We start from the raw sequence: 23978 nt of genomic DNA, 5'->3' as shown, positions 1-23978 counted from the left end.
TGCTGTTGGCCACCTCGAGCAGCTGTAAGGACCTCTGAGGAGGCGACATCATGTTTTTCTGTACCTATGGTGTCACCCAACGTGGTGACAAGAGACTGACCATGGTCATGCCAGAGCCCTTTTCACTTAGCTTTGGGTGCTGTGTCGACTTTCAGGTCTACCTCCCCCTCCATGAAGTCCAGGAGCCATGACCTGAGCCAGGCCTAATGCTCAGACCTGCCCAGCTCCTAAATACCTTGAGCTGAGGCAATGCCAGCTCCCAGGCTGGCCTGGGGCAGGCTTTAGCCCGTCCAGAGGCACATCACCCGGCTCACCACAGAGTTCAGGGTTAGCAGAGGGGCACACCTGTAGTGCCAGCTACTCGGGAGGCTGGGGTGGGAGGATCACTAGAGTCCAAAGTTGGAGAACAGCCCAGGCAACAGAGCAAGGCCCCGTCTCTTAACAGCAGGGTGTGATGGCACATGCCAGTAATCCCAGTGGCTCTGGAGGCTGAGGCAGGGGGATTGTGAGTTCAAGGCCAGCCTCAGCAACTTAGTGAGGCCCTAAGCAACTTAGCAAGACCCTGTCTCAAAATAAAAAAATAAAAAGCTGTGGGGATGGGGCTCTGGCTGAGCACCCTTGAGTTCAATCCTTAGTACAAAAAAAAAAAAAAAAAAAAATCAACCAACTACATAAAGAATGAAAAGAATTGTTCATCGATCGGTAGCTCAAATGCCTTTTGGAATTAGTGTAGTTTAGCCACTGAAATCCCTTCAAGCCTCTTCAGAGACTCCCCTGCAGGTTCATGTCCTTAGCTCCTTAGCCTCTTTTGGAGAGATTACCTCCAAAAAATATTGAAAAATGGTTTCTTGGTTTTTGCAAATGAACTCGAGGTCCTCGAGGTCTTGTGCTGGCAGAATGCCCGAGTTGTTGGACCCGAGCAGGGAAGGCTGGTTCTGATGCCGACGGTTCTAACTCATGTCTTCTGTGATGTGAGTCCAAGGGCCAGTGGGCACCGCAGGCTGTAAACACCTGGTGTGTACAGTGCAAGGGGCCCGTGGGCATGTACACAGCCCTGCACATCCCAGGCTGGTTGTGCCAACAGGACCATCTCCAGCCTCTGCCAGCTGCTCTCCTGGGGGAGCAGAGGGTGCGGCCGTCCCCGCTGGGGAAGGAGGGTCCGCTCGTCCACAAGAGCGAGTGGCAGAGTCCCCTACGTGTAACTTCTTAGTTTCTAAGGAACCAGTGTCACTCCTCCGGGAAGTCTTGGCGTCCTAGAAGGGGGTGCCCGCTCACTGCCCATCTAACACTGCGTTCCCTTTCTTCTCCTCCCCCTGCCCCGCCCCTGGCAGCTGTCCGTACCTAGCGGTGAAGATCACCCCCGCCATCCCCGTGGTCGGTGGCATCCTCTTCTTCTTTGTGATGGGGACCCTGCTTCGCACCAGCTTCAGTGACCCTGGAGTCCTCCCACGAGCCACGCCGGATGAGGCCGCTGACCTGGAAAGACAAATAGGTAATCCTGCAAGCCCTTGGCTCTGGTGGCCTCCCGCCTGTGCCACCCCAGTGGGCAGGACAGGCTGAGGTGCCCATGCAGGAGGGGCAGGGCGCTGGCCAGTGGGAGGAGCGAGCGTGAGGGGTCAGGCATGAGCAGATGGGAGGTGGGATGTGAGGTGGGGCGGAGGCTGGGTGGGGAGTGTTGAGGCCGAGGCTGCTGGCACCGGGGCTGAGCAAGGCCCACCCGCGAGCACGGTTCCAGGTCTTTCTTTGAAGCCCCGGGTCCAGTTCTGCTCTCATGACCAGCCTCGGAGGTGACAGATCTGCAGTGGCGGTCATTGTGGCTCAGCTAGTTCCTAACAAAGTCTCCTCAGCCTGCTGTCCTGTGTATCCCTCCTGGGACCCAGCACTTCCCTTATTAGGCACAAGAACAATATATACTTGTGATGTTTATTGAGATGAATGACTCTTTTTCCTTAGAAATTAAAGCCTGAGGTTAAAATGTCTACACTAATCCATTTTGGAGGTATTTAAACAGATCCTAATTGCTCACACAATAGACTCTTGAAGTCTTTTTTTTTTTTTTAATTAAAAAGAGTGCTTTTTCTTGCTATTTAATGCTCTTAAAATCTGCACTTGTGACTCTGGCTTTGCTGTTGAGTGTTAGTCGGTTTAACCTGGGTGGCAGAGGGACTGGGATCCCTCAGCATGAACACAAAGGCCTGAGAAACCACTTGGCAGAGATGTTTCCATCCTGTTCCATGGATCTCCCTCTGCAGCCTCTACAAAAGCTGGCGAGATCCTCTCATTTATGGTGTAAGCAGATTTGAAGTGTGGCTCTTACTAGAAAGTGTCCACTCTGGTCTTACTATTCCCCAAATGCCAAAGCACAGCTGTGTCCTTCCCTCAGTCCCTGGCCTCATCTTTCATCCCTGTCATCTGGGAATAGAGCAGTAGTCAATCGTGGAAGCACATGCTGACATCTGCTGATACGCAGCCTTCTTATGACCTGAGGAGAGAAGGGGAAAGGAAGAAGCAGCCATGAGGAAGGCAGTTTCCTTCCTAGCTGCTCAGCCTTGGGGCTCAGGATGAGGCTCGCCAATTCACACACAGCCTCACCTGTGATAGCACTGTCATCAGTCTTGAAGCCCATTATGGCCACCCCGCATTGTTTTCCCATCAGGCAACCTCGTGAGGATGGCATTATTGCACCCATTTTATAAATAAGGAAACAAAGCCCCAAAGAAGGGCTTGAACGAGTGGCAGAGCTGGAGCCTAGAACCCAGGTCTCCAGGTCCCTGCCCTTGTTCTTCCCAGCTCCTTCCATCACTGGGCAGAGGGAGATCAGGCTGGTTTCCTTCCAGGGGCAGAACGAGATGCCTAGTCTATGCCACACTCCACCAGCAAGTAGCTCTGCGCAGTGCACGAGCCCAGCCACTGCGCTGAGGGCACGTGACTTCCTGCTGCCCCCCTAGAGAGCAAAGGGAGCAGCTGCCAAATCCAGATCAGGGACAGGTTTCCTGCCCTGGAAGTGACCGAAACACTGGGGTTCTCTGTTGCAAATGCAGATTCTAGACGCAGTCTCCTTCTGTCCTCCTTGGCACTGAGGAAGTGGAGGAGGACTGACGGTCGCAGAGGTTGATAATCCCAGAGCGGTATTTCTAGAACCGGCTGGGCCCCATTTCTAAATCCTGGGCATAGGTTCCATGAGAGCGCTAGATTTGGGGACAGAGGAAATGAACTTGGTTTACTGTGAAAGAAAGAAGAGGGACTGGAGAGGCAGCACCTTGGCAAAGCAGACATGACCCACTGGACAGACTCCTTCCATATGAAGCAAAAGTTTCAGAAACAGCCATTTCGTGGTTCTGGGACTCGGCAGCGTTGAGGAGTGGCCCGTATTCAGGGGAAACGACTGCAGGTCAGGTAACACCGTGGGGCCTGCTCGTCCTTCCTGGGCTGCCCCCCTCAGGCTGCTCTGAAGGTGGAGACCTTCTACAGACAGGGCCGCCCTCGACACCGGCTCTTCCCTCTCTGAGGGTCCAACTGGGGTCTGATGGAGCACAGAGAAGAGCCAACGCTTCCATCTGAAGACAAAACACAAGCAAACCGAATGCCAAGCAAGCAGAGTCAGGAATCCAGTAAGCCAGAGAGGAAATCCGTGAGATGGAAGGCAGAGGGACAGTCCAAAAGAATCCATGAGACCAAACGTTGGCTCTCTGAAAAGAACAAAAGTGGCAAGGCTTTAGTTACACTGGTGAGAGACACAGAGACAGAGACAGAGAAATGATTAAAAGTAGGAACAGCATCTCCCAGAGAAGGCGCATGAAGGATCAGTAAGTAATGAAAACGCTCAGCATCTTCACTGCTGGGGAAGCGCAGATCAGAACTCCCCAAGGCACCTCCCACTTTCCACCACTAGATGGCTCTGATCAAAAGGAATGACATGACAAACGTTGGTAGGGAATTGGAGGCACTAGAACCCTCGGGTTACTGGTGGGAATGTAAAATGGCACATCCACTTTAGAGAATAGTTCCTCAAAGTCCTTCAAAAAGTTAGTTACCATAGATCTTAGCAACTACACTCGTAGGCATAGAGCCAAGAAAAATGAAAATGTCCTCACAAAGACTTGTACATGAGTATCCACAGCAACTTTATATCGACTAATCAAAAAGTGGACTCAGGGGCTGGGGATGTGGCTCAGTGGTAGAGCACTTGCCTGGCATGTGTGAGGCACAGGGTTCGATTCTCAGCACCACATATAAATAAAGATCCATTGACAACAAAAAAATATTTTTAAAAAAAGTGGACTCAACCCAATTGTCCATCAAATGATAAATTGACGATCAACATGTGGTGTAGTCACCCAATGGAATACTACTGAGCAATAAAAAGGGGCAAAGTATTGATACACTTTTTTTTAAGGTTCATGGGTGAACCTTAAAATCAGCATGTTGAGTCAGGTAAGCCAGATGCAAAAGACTACATTGTGTGTTCCATTTATGTCAAATGTCCAGAAAGAACAAATCTTTAGAAAGCAGAGTAGTATCATCTGGGGCGGGGCTAGGAGTACAGATGGACTGTCCCTGCAAAGAAGGAGCCTGGGGTGATGGACGTGGTCTAAAATTAGACCATGGCGATCATTGACTTGTATACTTATAGTGGGTCGCCGTTTAGTAGGTAAATTATACCTCAATAAATCTGCAAAACAAGAAGGAGGGGAGGGAGAGGGGACAGAAGGAGCTGACTGGAGGGCAGTCGAGGGCTCTGGAGTCACTCCCCTGGGGCAATCCCAGCTCCTGTTCTCCAGCCAAGTGACACGAGGCTACAGCACCCCTTTCCAGACTGCATCGTCTGCGTCTGTCTGTAAGTGGGAGTCGCGGTGAGCATCTTGTGTGGTTCTCATCAGGGTCCAAGGCTCATGTAACATGACCTGCTGCATGGCGGGAGTAAGGGGCAGAGCTAGAGCCACCTCGCTGGTGGCTCCTGATAGTCTTGGCGAGTCTTGGGGGGGGGGAGGTTCTGGGGGGGAGCTGCTGCTTGGCTTCTGGCTTCAGGAAACAGGATTATGTTCCCATGAAACCTTTTTTTAAAAAAACTTATTTTATTTTTTTTTAGTTGTAGTTGGACACAATACCTTTATTTTATTTATTTATCTTTATGTGGTGCTGAGGATCAAACCCAGCGCCTCCCACACGCTAGGCGAGCGCTCTGCCACTGAGCCCCAGCCCCAGCCCCTGCATGAAATCTTAACGCATTTATTTTGTGCTGCCTGGGTAAAGAAGGAAAAATGAAAAATGAGGTTTGGAAACCTTTTCTTATTGGAATTATTAATTCTAACGATCTGTTGTATCTCTCTTACTCCCAAAAGCTCAGAATAGCCACTTGGCAGCAGCCGTGTGAGTAGTTTTTTGAAATTTTGCCAAGGATTTCAACAGCTCCCTGCCTCAGACTTCTGCAGAAGAGACGGGGTCCCAGGGTCTGTCCTGCAGGTCAGGAAGGGCCTTGCCCTTCTTTCTTCTGAAGGAATGTTCCCGAACTTAGGTTACAGCTAAAAAAAAAAAAAACATCAAAGAACAGAGTGGGCTTCCAGGAAAGGCCCTGCAGGGGTCACTGGGGACCCTATGGGAAACTTCAATTTCAGAAACTCAATTTGGTCAATTCACCGAGGACGACAGATACTCAGCAACTGATTAGGGTCAGAGAAAAATGGATGAGCAATCTCAGGATTGAAGCATTCCATTTCAGTTAGGTAGGGACGGGCCTACCTAGTGGCCGTGTGTCATTTCCTCGGGTTCTCTGCAGTCCCGAGGATGCCAGGACCCAGGAAGCTGGCACAGAGAGTGGGCGGCAGGTGCCACGGGAACTGGGCCCCTTCCGCTCCCTCAGCAAGGCTCATAGCTCAGGAAACTCCCCAGACCAGGGCACCCACAGACCTTGTGAGGGTCCAACCGTTGTCAGGTGGGGTGGGATCAGGTCTAGGGGAGCCAGCGTGGCCTTTAAAATCTCACCTGTGCTGGGCACCAGCTGGAGGACCAGTGCCTCCCCTCTGCTCCTTGGCCAACCTGGCAGGAGCCTCTGTCCCACACCTCTCAGCGTGCTGTCTTCCTCTCTGTCCCTCCTGCCTCCTCCTCCTCTTTATCTCCCCTGCCGCTCCCCAGCCCCAATCTGACCAGGGTGTCACCACTCAGCAGTTCTGCTGGGATACAAGACCAGTTGCCACGGCGTCTTAGATGGTTTCCTCCATGAGTCTTTGGAACGGCCTCCTGTTGGGGGGTTTAGGGTGCTCCCTACAGCAGCTTCCTGATCCGGGGAAGCGCAGGAGCCACGGTCCCAGGTTCTCCTGGGAGTGAGTGTTCTGTGACAGCAGGAAGTGCCGGTCCATCCATTGGAGTTGCTGGAGTTTTTTCTCCCCGAAGACATCATCAGTCTTTGTTTAAGGGTGGAAGCATTTTAATTGGAATTTCAATGACAATGATGAATTTTTGTAGAAGAAAATAGTCTCTAAGGAGGATGCAATTTAAGCCAGTGTAAGACCTGAATCCATTTTCTCTATTGCAGCTAAACTATTTCCATTTCCATTTTTATTTAGCTAAAATTACTTTTATTGGAGCAATTTCTTTTCTGGGTAAAATCGGTATCCAAGATTTTTAATTGATCTAGTATTTTTAATATTATGAAAGGGGCCACCATAAAATTTCTTATGGAACTTTTATTTATTTTTTATTGGTTCTTCTTGGTTATATATGACAGGAGAATCCATTTTGACATAGTTATACAGGCATGGAACATGTCTTATTCTAGTTCAGACCCCAGTACCTCTCCTTCCCTTCCCTCTTCCCACTATTGATCTTTCTGCCATTTACCCGTGGTTATTTTTAAAATTAACTTCTTGTGGATGTACACAACGGTGAGGCTCACTGTCGTATATTCCCGTATGTACATAGGAAAGTCACGTCCACGTCATTCCACTGTCCCCTCCTGTCCCTTCATTTCCCTTTGTCTAATCCACTGAACTTCTACTCTCAGTCTCCCCTTGTTGTAGGCTAGTATCCACATGTCAGAGAGAACATTCAGCCTTTGTTTTTTTGGAGATTGGCTTAGTTCACATAGTATGATATATTCCAGTTCCAACCATTTACCAGCAAATGTCATAATGCCATTCTTTTTTGTGGCTGAGCAATATTCCATTGTGTGTATATATACATATTATATATATCACATTTTCTTTATCCATTCACCTGTTGAAGGGCACCTGGGTCGGCTCCAGAGCTTAGCTATTGTAAACTGAGCTGCTATAAACAGTGATATGGGGGCATCACTGTAGGATTTATACTGCAGCAATTTTTCTTGTTGATTCAGTTTTCTACTATGTGAGGTGTTTGGGTTTTGGAAAATTTTTTTAGCCATTATTAGTTTCAGATCGTGTTGATTTTTTATGTTGATACTATTCACCATAAAGTTTCCCTAAAATTTGATGGTTTCATTCATTTTTTGCCTAAGGAGTGTTGTGTTGGCTGTGACTGATCTGTATTGAAATCTCCCAGATACCGTGAGGTCACTTTGGGTGCTGTACACTCGTTGTCCATACTGGTGGTTACACATCCCCCCCACATTGGCAGGTCAAAATGGCAGGTGTTCTAGGTGACTACTTTGATAGCTTTTTTCTCAGAAGGTGACATTTTCTGATCAGGTTCCCCAATTCTTATTTGTATCTTCCCACTCACCTCCAAAAACACCACAATTTGTCTTTGTGTATGATGTTCACAGTGATCACCTGGGCATCTCTTACACATTCAACTAGTCCCCCGCGCTCTGTTCAGAGTCAAATGACACCTGCCTCTGAGGCTCCTTCCTGTCTTCACTGTCCTCTCTCCCCTGCGTGCTCTTGCCAGAGATGTTAGGCTGTCACTTAAGGAGCGTTAGGACTTTCTCACCTGTGCCCATGAACTAGAATAGTCTCTGGACCTTTCCTGTGTCTTTGGGAGGTTGGCTTCTTGGGTGGTGATGAGCAGGCGGGAAAGGGTCCTAGCTAATGTCCCTGTGCGCTGTTCTCGTATGGGCAGCACGGGACCCTCTTGTCCTGTGCTGTCTCAACCCACCCAGCAGCCCTCCATGATCTGCAGACACTGTTGACATCCCTGTTTCATTTGTGAGGAAGCCAGTGCTCAGAAAGTGGTTGCCAGGGGTGGTTTGGCCAGAGCTGGGCATCCTGCTCTGCTCCATCTGTGCTCACACCCATGCCCTTAGCTGCTGCCCCTCCTGCCCCATCCTGTTGGCATGGGAACCAGGCTCTGAACAGGGGGTTTCTGGGCTCCCTGGACAGGGCACCTCCCTCTCCCCTGGATGGTAGTCTCTCTTTCTGCAGATGGCAGGCAGTGCATCCAACCCTCCAACTTCCCTGTGCCCCTGGCTGACTCTCGGTCACAAGCACTGCTCAGGCACGGAGCGTTGGGTCAGCATCCACAGCCAGAGGCCTGCTGCTAAAGTCCTGGCCCCAGAGGCTGGAGGAGGAGGCCCCGCAGGAAGAGCCCAGCAACCCAGCTGCCCTCTTGGAGCTTTTGTCCTGTGGGAACCTCTCTGCTGTCTGCGTGTTCTGTGGAGTTTGTGAAGGAGCTTAGGCAAGGAGATTGGGGAGTCTTCCATGCTGGGTACCCCCTGAGGGAGACCAAGGCTTTGGAAGAAAATAACATCCTAGGAAGAGGAAGGGCAGAAGGGGGAGGAAATGAAAGGAAAGAAAGAAGATAGATTTCTTGTTTGAAGGAAAATGCTAGAACCATCCAGCATGTATTAGTGCCAGGGAAGAGTAGGCAGTGAATCTCCCACACAAATGCAGGGTGGGGGCTCAGAATGTCAAAAATCTTGATTGTCTCTTTAAAAAAAAAAAAAATCCAAGCAAAGTGGAAGCCAGATGTCACAACTCAAAATTATGGTATTTGGGGAAATACCACAAGGTTTTGAAGAGTCTGGTTCTGAGGGAAGGAAGGAGCCAGAGATTTTGTTTTCCACAGACTCCCCACCCCGAATGTCTCTCTTAATAAAGGTCAAGGTTTGACTTGCATATCGGCACCTCGTACAGACGCAGCACGTTTCTAACAGAATAAGCTCCTCCTTAAAAGCAATAACGGTTCTGCGATTCAGATAGAGGGAGGTCTCTCTGTCTCTCTCTCAGCACCAGTGTCACTGCCTACAGAGTGTGTGTTAAATCGCCACAGTGACGGCACAGAGCAGTGTAGACGGGCTTTGCTAAAAAATAGAGATGTGCTGTGGGTTGTACTCAGTTCTCACGTCCAAAGCCATCAGTGGGGAGGATGCTGCAAGAACCAGGGTTAGGAGGAGGTGGACCCCAAGAGCAGAGGGGGACGGCTGCAAGCACAGGGAGAAGAGGTCAAGTGCCACGACAGGAACAGGACAGTTGGGACCCCGTGGTTCAACAGCGTGGTCTAAAGTGGGCTCAAGCGCTCTGGAGCAGGTTGGTGGAAATCCGAGACCCACCTTGCCATCCAGGGGTACTGAAGGGTTGGCTTCCTCCGTGGCGCTCGGCAGCTCCCTGTGCCCAGGGACTGTCTTCCTCCAGGAGTGCTGGTCCCGGGCAGTGCGCCAAGTCACAGGACATTCCAGCTTGAAGAGACCTCAGCCATCACAGAGATCCTCCTGGGCAGCTCCTCTGGTTTACAGATGAGCAAATTGAGGCTCAGAGAGAGAGAGGGAGAAACCTGCCCCTGCTCATGTGGAGCTAACGGTGATGGGCTTAGGACACGGACTCTGGGGTCTGACTCCAAGTCCAGGTGCTATGTACTCCTCCTTTGACCGTTTTCTTTGAAAACAGAATCTCTAAATCCTTGCTGCTCAAAGTGAGGTGCTTGGAACAGCAGCATCCACAATGCCTGGGGGCAGGTTAGAAATGCAGGCTCTCAGGCCCCAGTCCACCTATAGACCAGGACCGCACTTACAAGATGGCAGGTACCACAGAAAAGCTGAGGCACAGAGGCCTGCGGCTGCCCATTGCCCACCTGGTGACTTCCTCTCGACTGTCAGAGTCCATCTCCTCTCCAATTCTCAGGACTTCCTTATTTTCAGGAGTTCAGCTAACTACAAATTTGAATACTGGGTTTAATAACCTCCCTCCTTGAAGTACCTGTGAGATGAGCGGCATCTTATACCTTATTGTTACTTGTTTAAAATAACCATATTAATAAAGACCTTCTCTTCAGATAGTGTTTGCATATTTCTAAGCCTATATAAGTATTATCAGTAGGGCTGGGGATGTGGCTCAAGCGGTAGCGTGCTCACCTGGCCTGCGTGCGGCCCGGGTTCGATCCTCAGCACCACATACAAACAAAAATGTTGTATCCGCCGAAAACTAAAAAATAAATATAAAAATTCTCTCTCTCTCTCTCTCTCTCTTAAAAAAAAGTATTATCAGTAAAGTATATGGTTATGAGCAGGGAATCTGTATCTCGATTGGCTGAGCCTGAATCCTAACCTTTGCACTTCCTGTGGTACCTTGAGAACTGTGTTATCTTCTTTAGGCCTCACTTTCAGTGTCTGTAAAGGAGACCTGCTACGTGCAAAGATCTATTCTAGTGTTCTTATTCTGAAATAAATTCTTCTTTCTCCTTTGCTTCACTGCAAAAATTCAGGAACCGAAATACTTGGGAAGGTTGTCTAGCTGGCTCAACTGCTTAAACAGAAGGAATGACGTGGTCTGTTCATTTTAGAATGCAAACCTACATACGCACCCATGTGAATTCAGTAAGCAAAAAGTAGGTTCTGCAAAATAAGTAAGATATTTAAATGACTCATTGCATATTACTATCGTTAGCAGTTTAACTGGCAGGCTTGGAGGATAATGTGAGGTGATCAAGCAGCAGCCCTGTTGAGTGAGGGAAGGAGTCAGTCAGTCAGTAAGGTTTTAGCGGGAAGCCAAAGACTTCATCCAAGTCAGCAGGTGGGTAAAAGGGGCTCAGGAACAGCGATCTGACCACGGGTGAGCATGCTGGGTGTGCTGAAGGAGGGGAGGCAAGATTGGCTTTTCAGGAGAGAATCTCCTAGAGGTGGCTGATCCCCAGAGTGGACAGGCTCTGCATGCTGGGGAAGCGAGAGACTCTTTAAATTCCAAATATAAAGGTGGCATGCTCAGGAGTAAGAGGAAGCAAAGGGCATCTTGAGGATGGAGGAAGGCGACCAGGTAAGGAGGGGTGAGGGGCCACTGGGAGCAGCCAGAGCAGGCCGGGCAGGGGCCGCATGGTGGGAAAGGAGGACCGGCCTCGCTGGGCACCAGAGGCAGTGGAATAGGTAAGAGGAGCTGTAGCCAGAGAAGCCACGGGTTTTGCAGCCCCTCTTGGCAGAGCTGCTTGTTCTTAACTGAAGGGAGCTGACCCACTCTCCCACACTGCGGGGCAGCTCCTGATGTTGGGGGGGATGGGACTTGGCCAAGAGCCACCTGCCAACAACACCTCACCATGTCCCTGATGATTCTAACCTGCTGTTGTTCAAGAAAAGACTGTTGAGGGCGTTGGTAAAATGCAAAGGCAGACTCTACCCAGGGAGACCAGGTAGGAGATGGTGGCCAGTGTGGTGAGGTTGCCCAGTAGGGAAGAGACACCAGGCCCAACCCCAAACACAAGGAAGAGTGGTAGGACCAGGGTGCGGCTCATTGGGTAGAGACTGCTAAAGGGAGAGGTCAGGGGTGAAGGGCCTGTTCTGGCTCAACCAGCTAGCAGGGTTCTGGCGGAAGGCAGGCCAGGTGGTCAGATGTTCCCTAGGGTGGTAAGGCCTGAGGAACCCCCTCAGGTATATGAGAGGGACCGGATATCTAGGAGGGGGTTGACTTGGCAGGATTCTTGCTAACACTGGACAATGCAGAAGCCTAAAGTCAGGGCCTATTTGAGAAGAGTGATCAGAGGAGGCTGAGTAGAGCTTCGTCAAGAGGATCTTTGTTATCGCAGATGCCCTGTGTCACTTAGATTCTCGCACGCTCTGTGAACAAGGGACGCTGTGAGGTGTCATCTGTGGGGTCCGCATGCAGGTCTGTGATGCCATGAAACTCTGCCCCCTGTGCTGAGGGTGGGGAGGGGCTGACAGCCTTTGTGAGGGCTGTATCTCCCTTCCCTTCTGGAAGGGGAACTTGGTACCTTGAAAAACTTGTAGATTAACTGTTTACTTTTGTTTCTGGCAGATAAGTTCTGAGGTTAGGAATCGTTGCCTAAGAACACGAGTCGGTTAGCTTCTGCTGTGTGGTGCAGTTGGATGTGGGCAGTCCTGGGAATGGCTTGCAGCCTAGAGAGAGGAAAGGGCTCAGGGTGGGCTTCCTAGGAAGACTGAGGGGTCATCCCACAAGGGCACTTCCTACCACCATGTTCATAAGGAAAAAATTCTTCCAATTTCCATTTTATACAAATTTACCGCTCAAGGCTCCTATTTGGCTTCTATAGCTGGACAGAAGTGGAGAACATTTCTTTGGAAATTGTAGATAACACTTTCCAGGAGAAAACAGAAGTCCATGTGGATGTATGCCAAATTATTTACCCTCACAATTTGGAATGTGCACTTAAAAAAAAATCTCTTTATTTTCCTTGAGGATAGACACTTGATCCCTGAGTTGAGTGAATAGGTGAGTTGCTCTTCACACATAATAAATAATAAAAATAAATAGAATAAAAACCGGCTTGAATCCCCTGTGGCCCTCACAAAACTGAAATGTGACACACTTGGAGAGAGACTGAGAAAGGCAGGCATGACCACTAGAAATATAACACAAGTCATGTATGTAATTGCACATTTTATAGCAGTGATATTTTAAAAGTAAGAATAGAAAAAACAATCATGAAATTCATTTGGAAAAATAAGAGGCCCAGAATAGCCAAAACAATCCTTAGTGAGAAAAGTGAAGCAGGAGGCATCACAAAACCAGATCTTAAATTATACTACAGAGTTCTAGTAACAAAAACAGCATGGTATTGACACCAAAACAGACAGGAAGACCAATGGAACAGAATAGAAGACACAGAGTCCTACCAACATAAATACAGTAATCTTATACTAAAAAAAGGTGCCATAAACATACATTGGAGAAAAGATAGTCTCTTCAATAAATGGTGCTGGGAAAACTGGAAATCCATATGTGGTAGAATGAATTGAACCCCTATCTCTCATCCTGCACAAAACTCAACTCAAATGGATCAAGGATCTAGGCATTAGACCAGAGAACCTGCACCTACTAGAAGATAAAATAGGTGCAATTCTCCATCATGTTGGTTTAGGAACCGACTTCCTTAACAAGACTCCTAAAGCACAAGAAGTAAAATCAAGAATCAATAAATAGGATGGTATTAAACTAAAAAGCTTCCTCACAGCAAAGGAAACAATCAAGAACAGAGAGCCTAGAGAATGGGGGAAAATCTTTACTGCCTGCACCTCAGATAGAGCATTAATCTCCAAGATATACAAAGAACTCAAAAAACTTAACACACACACACACACAAAATGAATGGGCAAAGGAACTAAAAAGACACTTCACAGAAGAAATACAAGTGGTCAAAAATATATGAAAAGAATGTTCAACATCTCTAGTAATTAGAGAAATGCAAATTAAAACTACACTGAAATTCCATCTCAGCCCAGTCAGAATGGCAATTATCAAGAATACAAGCTATAGGGCTGGGGCTGTAGCTCAGTGGCAGAGCGCCTGCCTAGCATGTGTGAGGCACTGAGTTCAATCCTTAGCACCACATAAAAATAAAACAAAGGTATGTTGTTCATCTACAACTATAAAAAAATTTTTTTAAAAAGAATACAAGCAACAATAAATGTTAGCAAGGATGTGGAGGAAAAGGTACACTCATTCATTGCTGGCATGACTGCAAATTGGTGCAACCACTCTGGAAAGCAGTATGGAGATTCCTTAGAAAGCATGGAATGGAACCACCATTTGACTCAGTTATCCCACTCCTCCGTTTATACCCAAACAAAATCGGCATACTACAGTGACACAGGCACATCAAAGTTTATAGCAACCCAATTTATAACAGCTAAACTATGGAACCAGCCTAGGTGCCCTTCAACAGATGAATGGATTTTTAAAAAATGTGCTATATATACACAATTACTCAGCCATAAAGAAGAATGAAATTATGGCATTTTCCAGTAAATGGATGGAACTGGAGACTCTCATGCTAAGTGAAATAAACCAATACCAAAAACCAAAGGCCAAATATTCTCTCTGATATGTAAAAGCTAACCCACAACAAGGGAGAGAAAGATTAGGAATTCTTTGGATAGACAAAGGGGAATGAAGGAAAGAGTGGGGGAAGGGAATAGAAAAGATAGTACAATTAATTGGACATAACTTTCCTATGTTTATATATGAACACATGACCAGTGTAACTCCAGTCATACTTATTATATATATGAAAATGCACTCTACTCCTCACATATATCTAGAAAGAACAAATTTTTAAAAGTAAGAAAGGAATAAGTGAGATTAATTTCGAAGCCATTATTTCAATGCATATGTAATATAAAAAGTACTAATGTAATACTTCATGCTGTGTGTGTGTGTGTGTGTGTGCAAGCTGAATCTCAAAAATCTGGTGTATTGTGTACTTACAGTTATCCTTCATTCTGAACTAGCCATATATTTCAAGTGCTCAATAGAGTAGTCACATGTGACTAGTGGCCGCCATGTTGGACCACTCGGTTTTAGGTCCAAATAATTGGACCTGAATAATTATTGGAATATCTCAGATTTGTCCACGTTGGCTACTTTGTTATGGATCATTTGAAAGAAAAATTGGGAAGAATGGTTTTTAACTTTATCATTCATTGTTTTTGATTTTGATGTGGTCATCACTGATGTGGTCATCCATTCGCCCACTCATTCAACCTATGTTTGTTGAGGGCTAGCCAGGTACTAAGCACTATGGTAACAGCAACTCATGTTGTTGCTGTTGCTCTTGTTTTATTTCTGTCAATATAATTGTGAAGTTATAAACAATGGGATCATCTGAGATATCTAAACAGACTCATTTATTGCTCATCAATGTGGTCCGATTCCAGACCATTCAATTAGATCATCGGTTCTTCAATCTGAGCATGCATCAGAACCAGCTGGGAGTCTGTTAAAACGCAGACTGCAGGGCCACCCCCAGGGGTTCTGAATCAGATCTGGGGCGGGGCCAAGGCTCTGCATGTCCAGCAAGGCTCCAGATGATGCTGATGCTGCCGGTCTGGAGGCCACACTTTGAGAACCACTGGATGGGAGTGGTTTCTCCTTTAAGATCCGTTACCTTTTATTTAGTCCATAAGCTTGGAGGCAGAGTCAAGGGTCCCTGGAGTTGAGCAATCACAGGATTCATGTCTCTAGGGGACTCTGGACGATAGGTAAGGCCCCTTCCCAGCGGTCTATTTTCTAAGATACAGGTGTAGTGACGAACGGGAAATTCCTTGAGAAACTTATTTAGGAACTTTACCAGGGATTGAATGAACTGGTGTGGAGTCATCTCAGGGAAGCTTCCCACATTTCTCCCTTGGGGACCAGCATTGCAGATAATGGCCTCATGAGCCTCCATGGTCAGTCAGTTAAGGCTCAGTCCCTTGTGCTCCATCTGCACTCCTTTCTGAGTCGTGGGCACAGCAGGACACCTGTCTGTGAATTCTGCCCGCAGAGGTGCAGGTGGGAGCAGCGGCCTTTCTCCCCACTGTTCAGCTATTATTTTTGTAGGAGACCAGGTGACAGTTGCAGAGGTGATTTTCCAGGGTCCTTGTTCTTTTCACTCATGCTGGAAATGACTTGACATCAGTTTTAGATTATTTGGATGAGCCTCTTTCCCATGACATTTCCCTTCTTTAAAAAAAAAAAAAAAACATTTTTCTCTTAGATGCAGATAACAAGTTTTTGCTGTCATACATGATTTTGATTCTGTGAATGCCATCAAAAGGTCAAGTTCTTAGAAGAGACAGAAAAGAGAAACTGGAGGCCAAGGGTTTCCTGCAGAATTGTGGCTAGACGCTGGTGGGAGGCTGTCTGAACCACCCACACCCACACCCCCGTCCCTCTTGCTACCATACCATCTGTCCTGTAGCTGGAGAAACTTTTGGTTGGGGAATGACAGAGACTTTTGCATATTTCTCTCAATGAGCACAGAATGTTTCTAACATTTATGTGGTTGCTTTGGGTTTTTTATTTTTATTTTTTTAATCTTGCAATGATATATCCCAGGCACATAATGAAAAAACATTTCTGGCTGGTTGTTTAGTTTTTAAAAAATTAACTAAACAGTTCCTCAGTTTATTTTAAGCATGGCACTATCTTAGGTACCAAGGATAATCAAAAGCACTCTAACTGGGGGCTAGCTTATATCCATGAGACCACAAACAGCTTTTGTTTAGTAGCAGAGGAACAGCAGTAGGGACAAATCACATAACTCGGGGTTTGCAACCTCTGCTCTGCTGCCAGGTGGTTCGCGGTGAGGTGCATCCTGCATGTTGCAGGACGTTTAGCAGCATCACTGCGCACGAGAACTGTGACAAGAGAATCATGTCCTAACACTCCCAAATGGCCCTGGGGAGCAAAATCCCCCTCAGTTGAGAACCACTGCTGTAATGTCAGCCAAGTTTGTGAGGGTCAAAGGGACATGTGCCTGGGAGAGGATCACAAGAGGTTAATCAGAGTTATCTAGAGAAAGAGAATCCGTGCTGGATCTCAAGAGGCACGAAGGATGTGAATTGCCTGCAGAGATGGCACTGGGGTGGGGTCGGGCTACCAGAGCGGAGATGTTCTTTCAGAAACTAAGGACTGAAGAGAGGCCCAAACTAGAGCCCTTCAGCTGGCATGGGGGTGTGTATAGCGAATGGGAGGATAATTAGTGAATTTGGTCAGTGTTATGTCGGAGTAATAGCTACTCAAGCCAGATATCAGCAAACAAGAAGACAGAACTAGGACAGAAAGAGATTGGCTAGCATCTGTATAGCACCGACTGTATGCCAGGCGCGGTTTTAATGTTACATGTTCATTCAATCCTCCCAACAACACCCGAGGTGGGTGCCATTATTATTCTTATTTTACAGCCACAGAAACTGGTCATTTCCAGGCATGGAAGGGACCAGTTACTTCCCCAGACCTCTCACCTTTAGCCCCCTGCTCGGCTGCTTGGCCACGCTCTTACAACCTCACTGGATCCAGGTTTCCAGGTTAAGCAGGGTCAGGGTGATGGTACTCTGTCCCCAGCGGGCAGGAACTGGTCTGGAGTCCAAGTGGCCAAGCAAGGTTTGAGAGGAATGAAAACACTGACCTTCATCTATAACCAAGTCAGGAATTTGCATGAAGAGTCATATTTCATGGGAAAGCAGGAGATGAGGCTCCACACAGAGAACTCAGTTCCAGAGGCTCGGGCCTCCAACAGGAGGGTCAGCTGCTAGGAAGCAGAGGTTGGGAGGAGCGGCGAGGTGAGGGAGGGCAGGCCTGGGCCTGGCTGGGTCAGGGTGGGAAGAGCTGCCTTCCACTGGGGAACAGGTCGGGGTGGGCCATGCAGGCCTCTGGAACTAAAGCGCCCTGGCTCCATGAGTGAAGCCAGCAAGAGGTGGGTATGACAAGAAGCAAAGATCGGGGTGACAGGGAGACTTGGCTAAAAGATGGAGCTGGTTCTGTGCCAGGAACTGGACAAAAGGGTGCCCTCAGTGAGAGATGGACAGAGCCGCATGTGGAGGGCCTGGCGCCTGGAGACAGTGGCTGAACCCCGAGTCCACTGTTCACAGTGCGTGACCAGAGCAGGTGCCCTGGCCCTCCAGCCTCAGAGTCCCCTTGAACAAGGGCAGGAGAACATGCCTGGGTCCCTGAGGGTTTAAATGAGATCCTGGGTGCAGCCCTATGCAGCACATCACCACGGCGCTAGAGGGAGATTTCCTAGGGGCCATGGAGCAGCTGGAGAGGGACAAACTGGGGCCAAACCAGGCAGGGTCAAGTCTGCAGCCGGGCCCCAGGGAAGGAACGCGTTGGCCTGGACATGGCTCTGGGGGATGCCCTCTGCTGCTAGCATTCGCAGGCCTGCCTGTTGTGACAGGAGGGCAAGGAAGCCTTGCTTTTGCTGTGTGAGGATCCTAGACTTTGGTGGCTCATCACATGGTCTTCAAAGGGATTGACCTGTTGGGCTGGAGTGGATTTTGCCATTGGCCATGCTGAGCAGTTGGATGCATGTCCAGTTGGGTTGTGTTAGACTGAAGAATGAGATAAAGACAAAATGTTATTTTACGGGTAGGACTCTGATTGTTATTATTTGCAATTTGAGCTCTAAAAAGAGCTTTAGCATCAAGACGCTTGAGGGGTTTGTGGCACATCTCTAGTCAGTGGGGTCCAGTCCTGACCTCAGTCTTCCCAGGGTCATTCCCACACCACAGAGCAAAGAGTGAATGGTTGCACTGGCCAACTATTCAGAGTACTGGGACACTCCTTTCCCATGGGCACCCCAATAAACAGCATGCGAATAGGGATCGTCCACTGATTTCCTGTGAATTCCAATGAATGTTTTTGATTGCCTAAACTGGCCTGTCCAATAAACATAATGTGAGCCACAAATGACAGACACATGTGTATGTTAAATTTTCCAGTAGCAACTTGATAGACACAAAAAGGAGCAGACAAAGCCAATTTAAGTAGTATGTTGTATTGAATCCAATTATTCAAAGTATTTTCATTTGAAATATGATCAATAATAGGTAGTTTACATCCTCCTTTTTTGTACCAAATCTTTTAAATTGGGTTGTATTTTATACTTAAAACACATCCCCGTTCAGTCTAGCCATATTTCAAGTTCTTAAGAGCCATACGTGGCTGGTGGCACCATCCTGGGCAGTTCCCAACTAAATTCCTTGACTGTGATGCTGATGGTCCAGGAAAAGCTGACAATGACTCTGAGCTTGGGGACACTTGTTTCCCCCTGATTCCTGGTGCTAGGTGTACAAGATGCCAGTTTTTGATTCATTCCCCACCTCAGCATTACAGTAAGGAAATTATTTAAAACCAATGATCACCCAGAGAGCCCACCTCTGGGCCACTAGGGACAAGAGCAGCCAATCAAGAGGGCTGACATTCAGCCACATGTAAGTCTAAAGGAAAAGAAAAACAATCATTTTGGCACAGAAATGGAATCCCAGTTTGTGGGAAGGAGGAATTTCTAATACAAGAAAGGCAATGGCCATCAATAAAGAAGGATTGGATTCGGGCTACTGCAATGAACACTCGGAATTCTTCTGTGTGGGATCCACATCTCAGACCCGTAAAGTTCCATTTTTCTGCTTGACAGCACACAGGGTGACTGTAAGACAAAAATTATTGGAATGACTTTTTGCAAAAATCACCAGGTGAGCTTTGAGGGTAAAAAAAGGTGACGAAGTTCAACCATGGTGGGACGGCTATTCTTTCTCCCTGCTAGAGACTTCAGCCTGTCCTAGCCAAGCCCAGAGGGAGGGGGGAATCTGCAGGAGCAGAAAACATCTGGCCCGCAGGCAGGGCTGCTTAGTTCCTGTCCTCCACCTCTCTGCCAAGTCCAATCCTACTCCTGACGCTACAGCTCAACACACCCACAGCGATGACTGAGGGCTTCCCCTGGCTTCCCTTGACACCCTCCTGAGATAAAAGCAGTTAACGATGGCTCTTCCCTGGTGATAAATGGTTGTTGGTTTTCTTTCATCAATATTTTAATGACTATTTGCACATTTTGGCAATAAGGGATCCAGAGCCTGGAGGTGGGTGCAGAGACAGATTGCAGAGGTGACTCAGGAGGATTCGGCTGGCCGTCAATGCAACACCAGCCCCCGTGATAAGTGGGTTTCAGTCCCACACCTGGCTGCCTGGCAGGCTTTTGAAGCAGGTGTATGAGCAAGTCCACCCGCCTACCCCTCTGATGCTATCTTTTCTGAGACAGCTTTGCTGCCCAGCAAATGCACACAGAAACCTCTGTCCAAACCTTGCCTCTTTGCCCAAGAAGGATTGTTCCCTATGTGCCTGTGTTAGTAGAAAGCAACTGCCACAGCAGGCACAGCCCAGATCTGCTGGGGAGAGCTACACCACTCTGCAATCCAGATGGCACCTGCTTGGAAGAAAAGTACCACTCCCTGGACACGTCCCCAATTCTCAGTTAAGGTCACGTTCACATCGTGGGTCCTCTCTTCTGGTTCTTCCCCATTTTGAGCTTCCAATTGTCATGATTATTATTTTGAAGTTATACCAGTTGTAAATGTTCTGCCCAAACAAAATGTATGGAAGAAAAACTCCTAACTACCTGAGGATGGTAGAGAAAAAAAATTAGGACCTGCCTTTCCGTATTGAATAAAGATTTAGAAATGAATGCTTGGAACCAAAATGACAGGGATGCAGGCAGGAAACTGACGCTTACCTGAAGTAAATATGAAGATGCTTATTATAGAATTATTTATAGTAGTACAAAAGTTAGAAGCAGCTTCAATGCATAACAGTAAGAAAAGGGTAATGAAATGCAGCAAATATCTCTGATGACTATTATTAAGAGGTCATTAAAATGTTGATTTCAAGCCAGAGGCCATGGCACATACCTGTAATCTCAGCTACTCAGGAGGCTGAGACAGGAGGATTCAAAGTTCAAAGCCAGCTTAGTCAAGTAAGTGAGACCCTGTCTCAAAATCCAATAAGGGCTAGACTTGTAGCCCAGATAGAGCATTTGCCTAGCATGTGTGAGGCTCTGGGTTCGATCCCCAGTATCAAAAATAGTTAATTTTCAAAAATATGAAATGGCTTAGAAATAAAAGATGAAGGTTATCTTGATGTATTTAAACGAACATAAGCAAAATACAAAATTGCAAGTGCGTTCTGATCTCAATACTTATAGAAGCCTAGGAAAACGACAGGAAGGAAACAAACAGGTCTTTTACGGTTGGACTGGCTTGTGATCTCAATTTTTGTTCTTTGTACGTTTCTTATATTCCAAAATCTAGGTGATGAGCATGTGATACTTTCATAATCCAAAGGAACATAGTCAGATATTGCCACTACATAAGTGAGTAGCTGTCCATCAACAGACAGCCTTGCCTCTCGCTAGTTGCCTGCCCTGGGCAAATCCCAGATTGCCCCGAAGTGCCTTCTTCCCTGGGATAATGGGATCCAATGGCCTCACCCGAATCTCTGAGGGGGGCCTGGGGACGTCCTAACCTAAAGAACCCTGAGAACAGCAAAGAGCTCTCCAAACATGCTCAGAGACAGCCAGGCACTGGTCTCATTGCAAACTCGCTACAATGCGAGGAACAAGGGACTGAAGGGGGACACTTGAGTGGTTCAGAATCAGAGGAAAGTGGCTGCGCTGAGAGACAGCAAGCACAAAGGTACATGGGAGCCCAGGTCCCCAGAGCTCAGATGTCTCAGCTGCTGCAGGCAAGGGCTCCCCTGTATAGAAGGTGTCTCGGAGCACGGCCCCCAGAGCACCTCCTGCAGTCGCCCCGAGACTGATATTCACTCTGCTTTACTCAAAGAAGAGTAGGGGAGAAGATGCCACAGCTGAATGTGGCAGGTGGTAGGAGACTGTGCTGTTTGAGTTCCATGGCTGGCCACTACCAGGCGTCGGTTGGGGCCAAGGGTCCCCTTCCTTAGTGCAGATTAGAATCCCCATGGAGGGCTGGAGCTGTGGCTCAGCAGTGGAGCGCTCGCCTAGCACATGTGAGGCACTGGGTTCAATCCTAAGCACCACATAAAAATAAATAAATAAAATAAGCATTAAAAAAAAACTTATGAGTCAACAAAGAAACCATAATAAAAATTTAAAAAAAAAGAATCCCCATGGAGGCCTGAAATTTTTTCCAAAAAAAAAAAAATTTTTTTTTAAGCACATGCATGTTACTCTTCAGTAATGCATAAAGCACAAGTGAGCCCTCCTCTGAAGACCCTGACTCCGCAGGCGGGTGCCCCACAGGCCCAGGCATGTCTCAGTGTCCAGATGTGGAACCCGCCATCCTTAGTACCCTGATAAATGTGGGGGACAGACAGGACAAAGCGGCTCCCCACAGGTTTGGAATGAGAGAAGCAAACCCCACACAGCCGCAGAGTCAGAGCTCCTGCATGTGGCTCTTGAACTAAAAAGTTAAACACATACACAGAGATGTTTTGGGGTCTCAGAGACTTTTAGTATCTGAGAGTTTGTGGGTTCAGTCAGAAAGATGGATTTTGTAATTCACCCAACAAAATAACTTCAACTCCTCCACTCAGAGAGCTTTCCCCAAGGAGGCACAGGTGACCGCAAAGGTGCGTGGGGTGGTCAGACTGGGCGGCTGAGCCTGGGCAGGGGTGAGAAGTGGAACTGGTCAGACGCTGCGGAGAAGAGCAGGAGGCCTCGTGTCAGTCTCACCCTGACCTGAGCCAAGCCTGGGGAGTGAGGGAGAAGCAGACCAGGTCCCCAGCTGGAGTTTAACAAGCTGGACCAGCACTGCAACCCTTCCGGAAGCTTCCAGGTGGACTCCACACTACTGGGTGAAGCTCTGAGGAGGGGCTCCCCCATTTTCTGCTGTCCCATGCCACCCTTCATTTTCTGTTCCTGGAGCTTCAACCAGAGGGAAGTTTGGGAGAGCTGACACTGGGCCCCCCAGGGTGCTCTCCAGGCAGATTTGGGATGGGGAGGCCTCCAGAGGGTGTGTGAGAGCGGGGCCACTTTCACAAGGCACTGGGCCCAGGAGACTGGAAGCGGCCATCTCTCACCCAGTGGTCTGCAGGCCTCTGTACGAGTCTCCTAAACTGCTCACTAAAATGCAGACTCCCAGGAGCCCTGAACCCGCAGCTCAGAGTCTCTGGGACGTCAGACCTGAGAACCTGCATCAGGCACATTTCACAAGTGATCTTTTTACACACTGGTGTTTGACATTGCTGACTTAAAATGTCCCCAGATATATAAGGAGCATTTTATGCATGTACATTATAGATGCACTGTGGGGAGTCGACAGCCCCTCAGAGAGGCAGGTCAGGCCAGGTCCCACCCGTCAGCCAGGAGGCCAGTCAGAGTGAGCATCTCCCCACCTCCTACTGTCCCCCAAGCACCCACTCTGCCTAAGTCAGAGAAAAAGCCTAGAAGCCCCCAAGGGCTCTGCATTTTCTGACAGAGGCCACCCAGAAGGTAAGAGGGAAGGGGTGGGACAGCCAGGTGGACTCTTAGATACAAGGATCTGTGGTCTCCTTGGGGACATAGTCGGTTCCAAGAATCCACAGATAATCTCCTAGGGACCAAGGGAAGAATTGGGACCCCAGGATGTACAGGTGCCCAAGGCGGAGTTGGAAGGCAGCCATGCTGAGCCAGGAAACGGGGTGGAGAAGCCATGGCCATCGGCCTGGTGGACTCTTCCTCTGTCTCCCAGGAACACCAGGGCGGCCCTGGAAAAGTTCCTGGGCAGCAGTTGAGCACATCTCATCCCTGGTTCCATGCCCAAAGGGGCTGGAGCCCGGTGGGTCTCAGGGACATGGGGCCCCTCAGGAGTGGCTGGCTCCTGCGTTGTCCTGTTCAGGGGGAGGGACGTGTTTTGTTATGCCTCATCCAGGAGCAGAATGTCTTGTCTAAAGGGAGACCATGCGCTCTGTCTTGTTTCTAAACCCAGTTCTGGGAAGATGCTAAGAGACGCACAGCAAGGACACGTCTAGCTGGGCAGCTCTGCTCACCAACAGCGTTGGCTGGACACAGAATATATAGGATGCAAACGCAGTAGGGACCAAACCTCCAACCAGCAGGCACAGTGTGGACCATGCCCAGGTCTGGATGTGGACTGGACACAGAGGCTCAGGCCTGCAGGAAGGGAATGGGCAGGATGTTGCTCATATCACCCCCAGTTTCAAAAACAAATACCAGAGGGTCTTCTAGGTTAGTGTGGGTTGTGGAGCTGTGGGGAGTGGCTGCACTGAGGTTCTAGAACTTTCTAGAAACCTGAATAAAAGGAAACAGTGCACTCTGATTGGCAGATAGGCTTCCAACTGAGTTCAGTCATGCCCAAATCCTGCCACTCTCAG

At 48.2% G+C, this 23978-nt stretch overlaps 1 protein-coding gene across 3 annotated transcripts in view; it reads left to right on the top strand.

Annotated features, from left to right (window-relative positions):
• The window catches only part of Zdhhc14 (zinc finger DHHC-type palmitoyltransferase 14), a 256755-nt gene that overhangs the window by 155790 nt on the left and 76987 nt on the right, over window positions 1-23978 (top strand). For all 3 annotated transcript variants that reach the window (XM_027939538.2, XM_027939537.3, XM_027939536.2), the window contains exon 2: window positions 1332-1492. In XM_027939538.2, the coding sequence (XP_027795339.2) occupies window positions 1332-1492 (161 nt within the window). The remainder of the gene's footprint in view (window positions 1-1331; window positions 1493-23978) is intronic.

The sequence above is a fragment of the Marmota flaviventris genome, chromosome 6 (genome assembly GCF_047511675.1).
Source record: "Marmota flaviventris isolate mMarFla1 chromosome 6, mMarFla1.hap1, whole genome shotgun sequence".
Taxonomy (NCBI): domain Eukaryota; kingdom Metazoa; phylum Chordata; class Mammalia; order Rodentia; family Sciuridae; genus Marmota; species Marmota flaviventris.
Note: the sequence above shows the minus strand (reverse complement) of the source record. Positions and strands in the feature narration are given on the sequence as shown.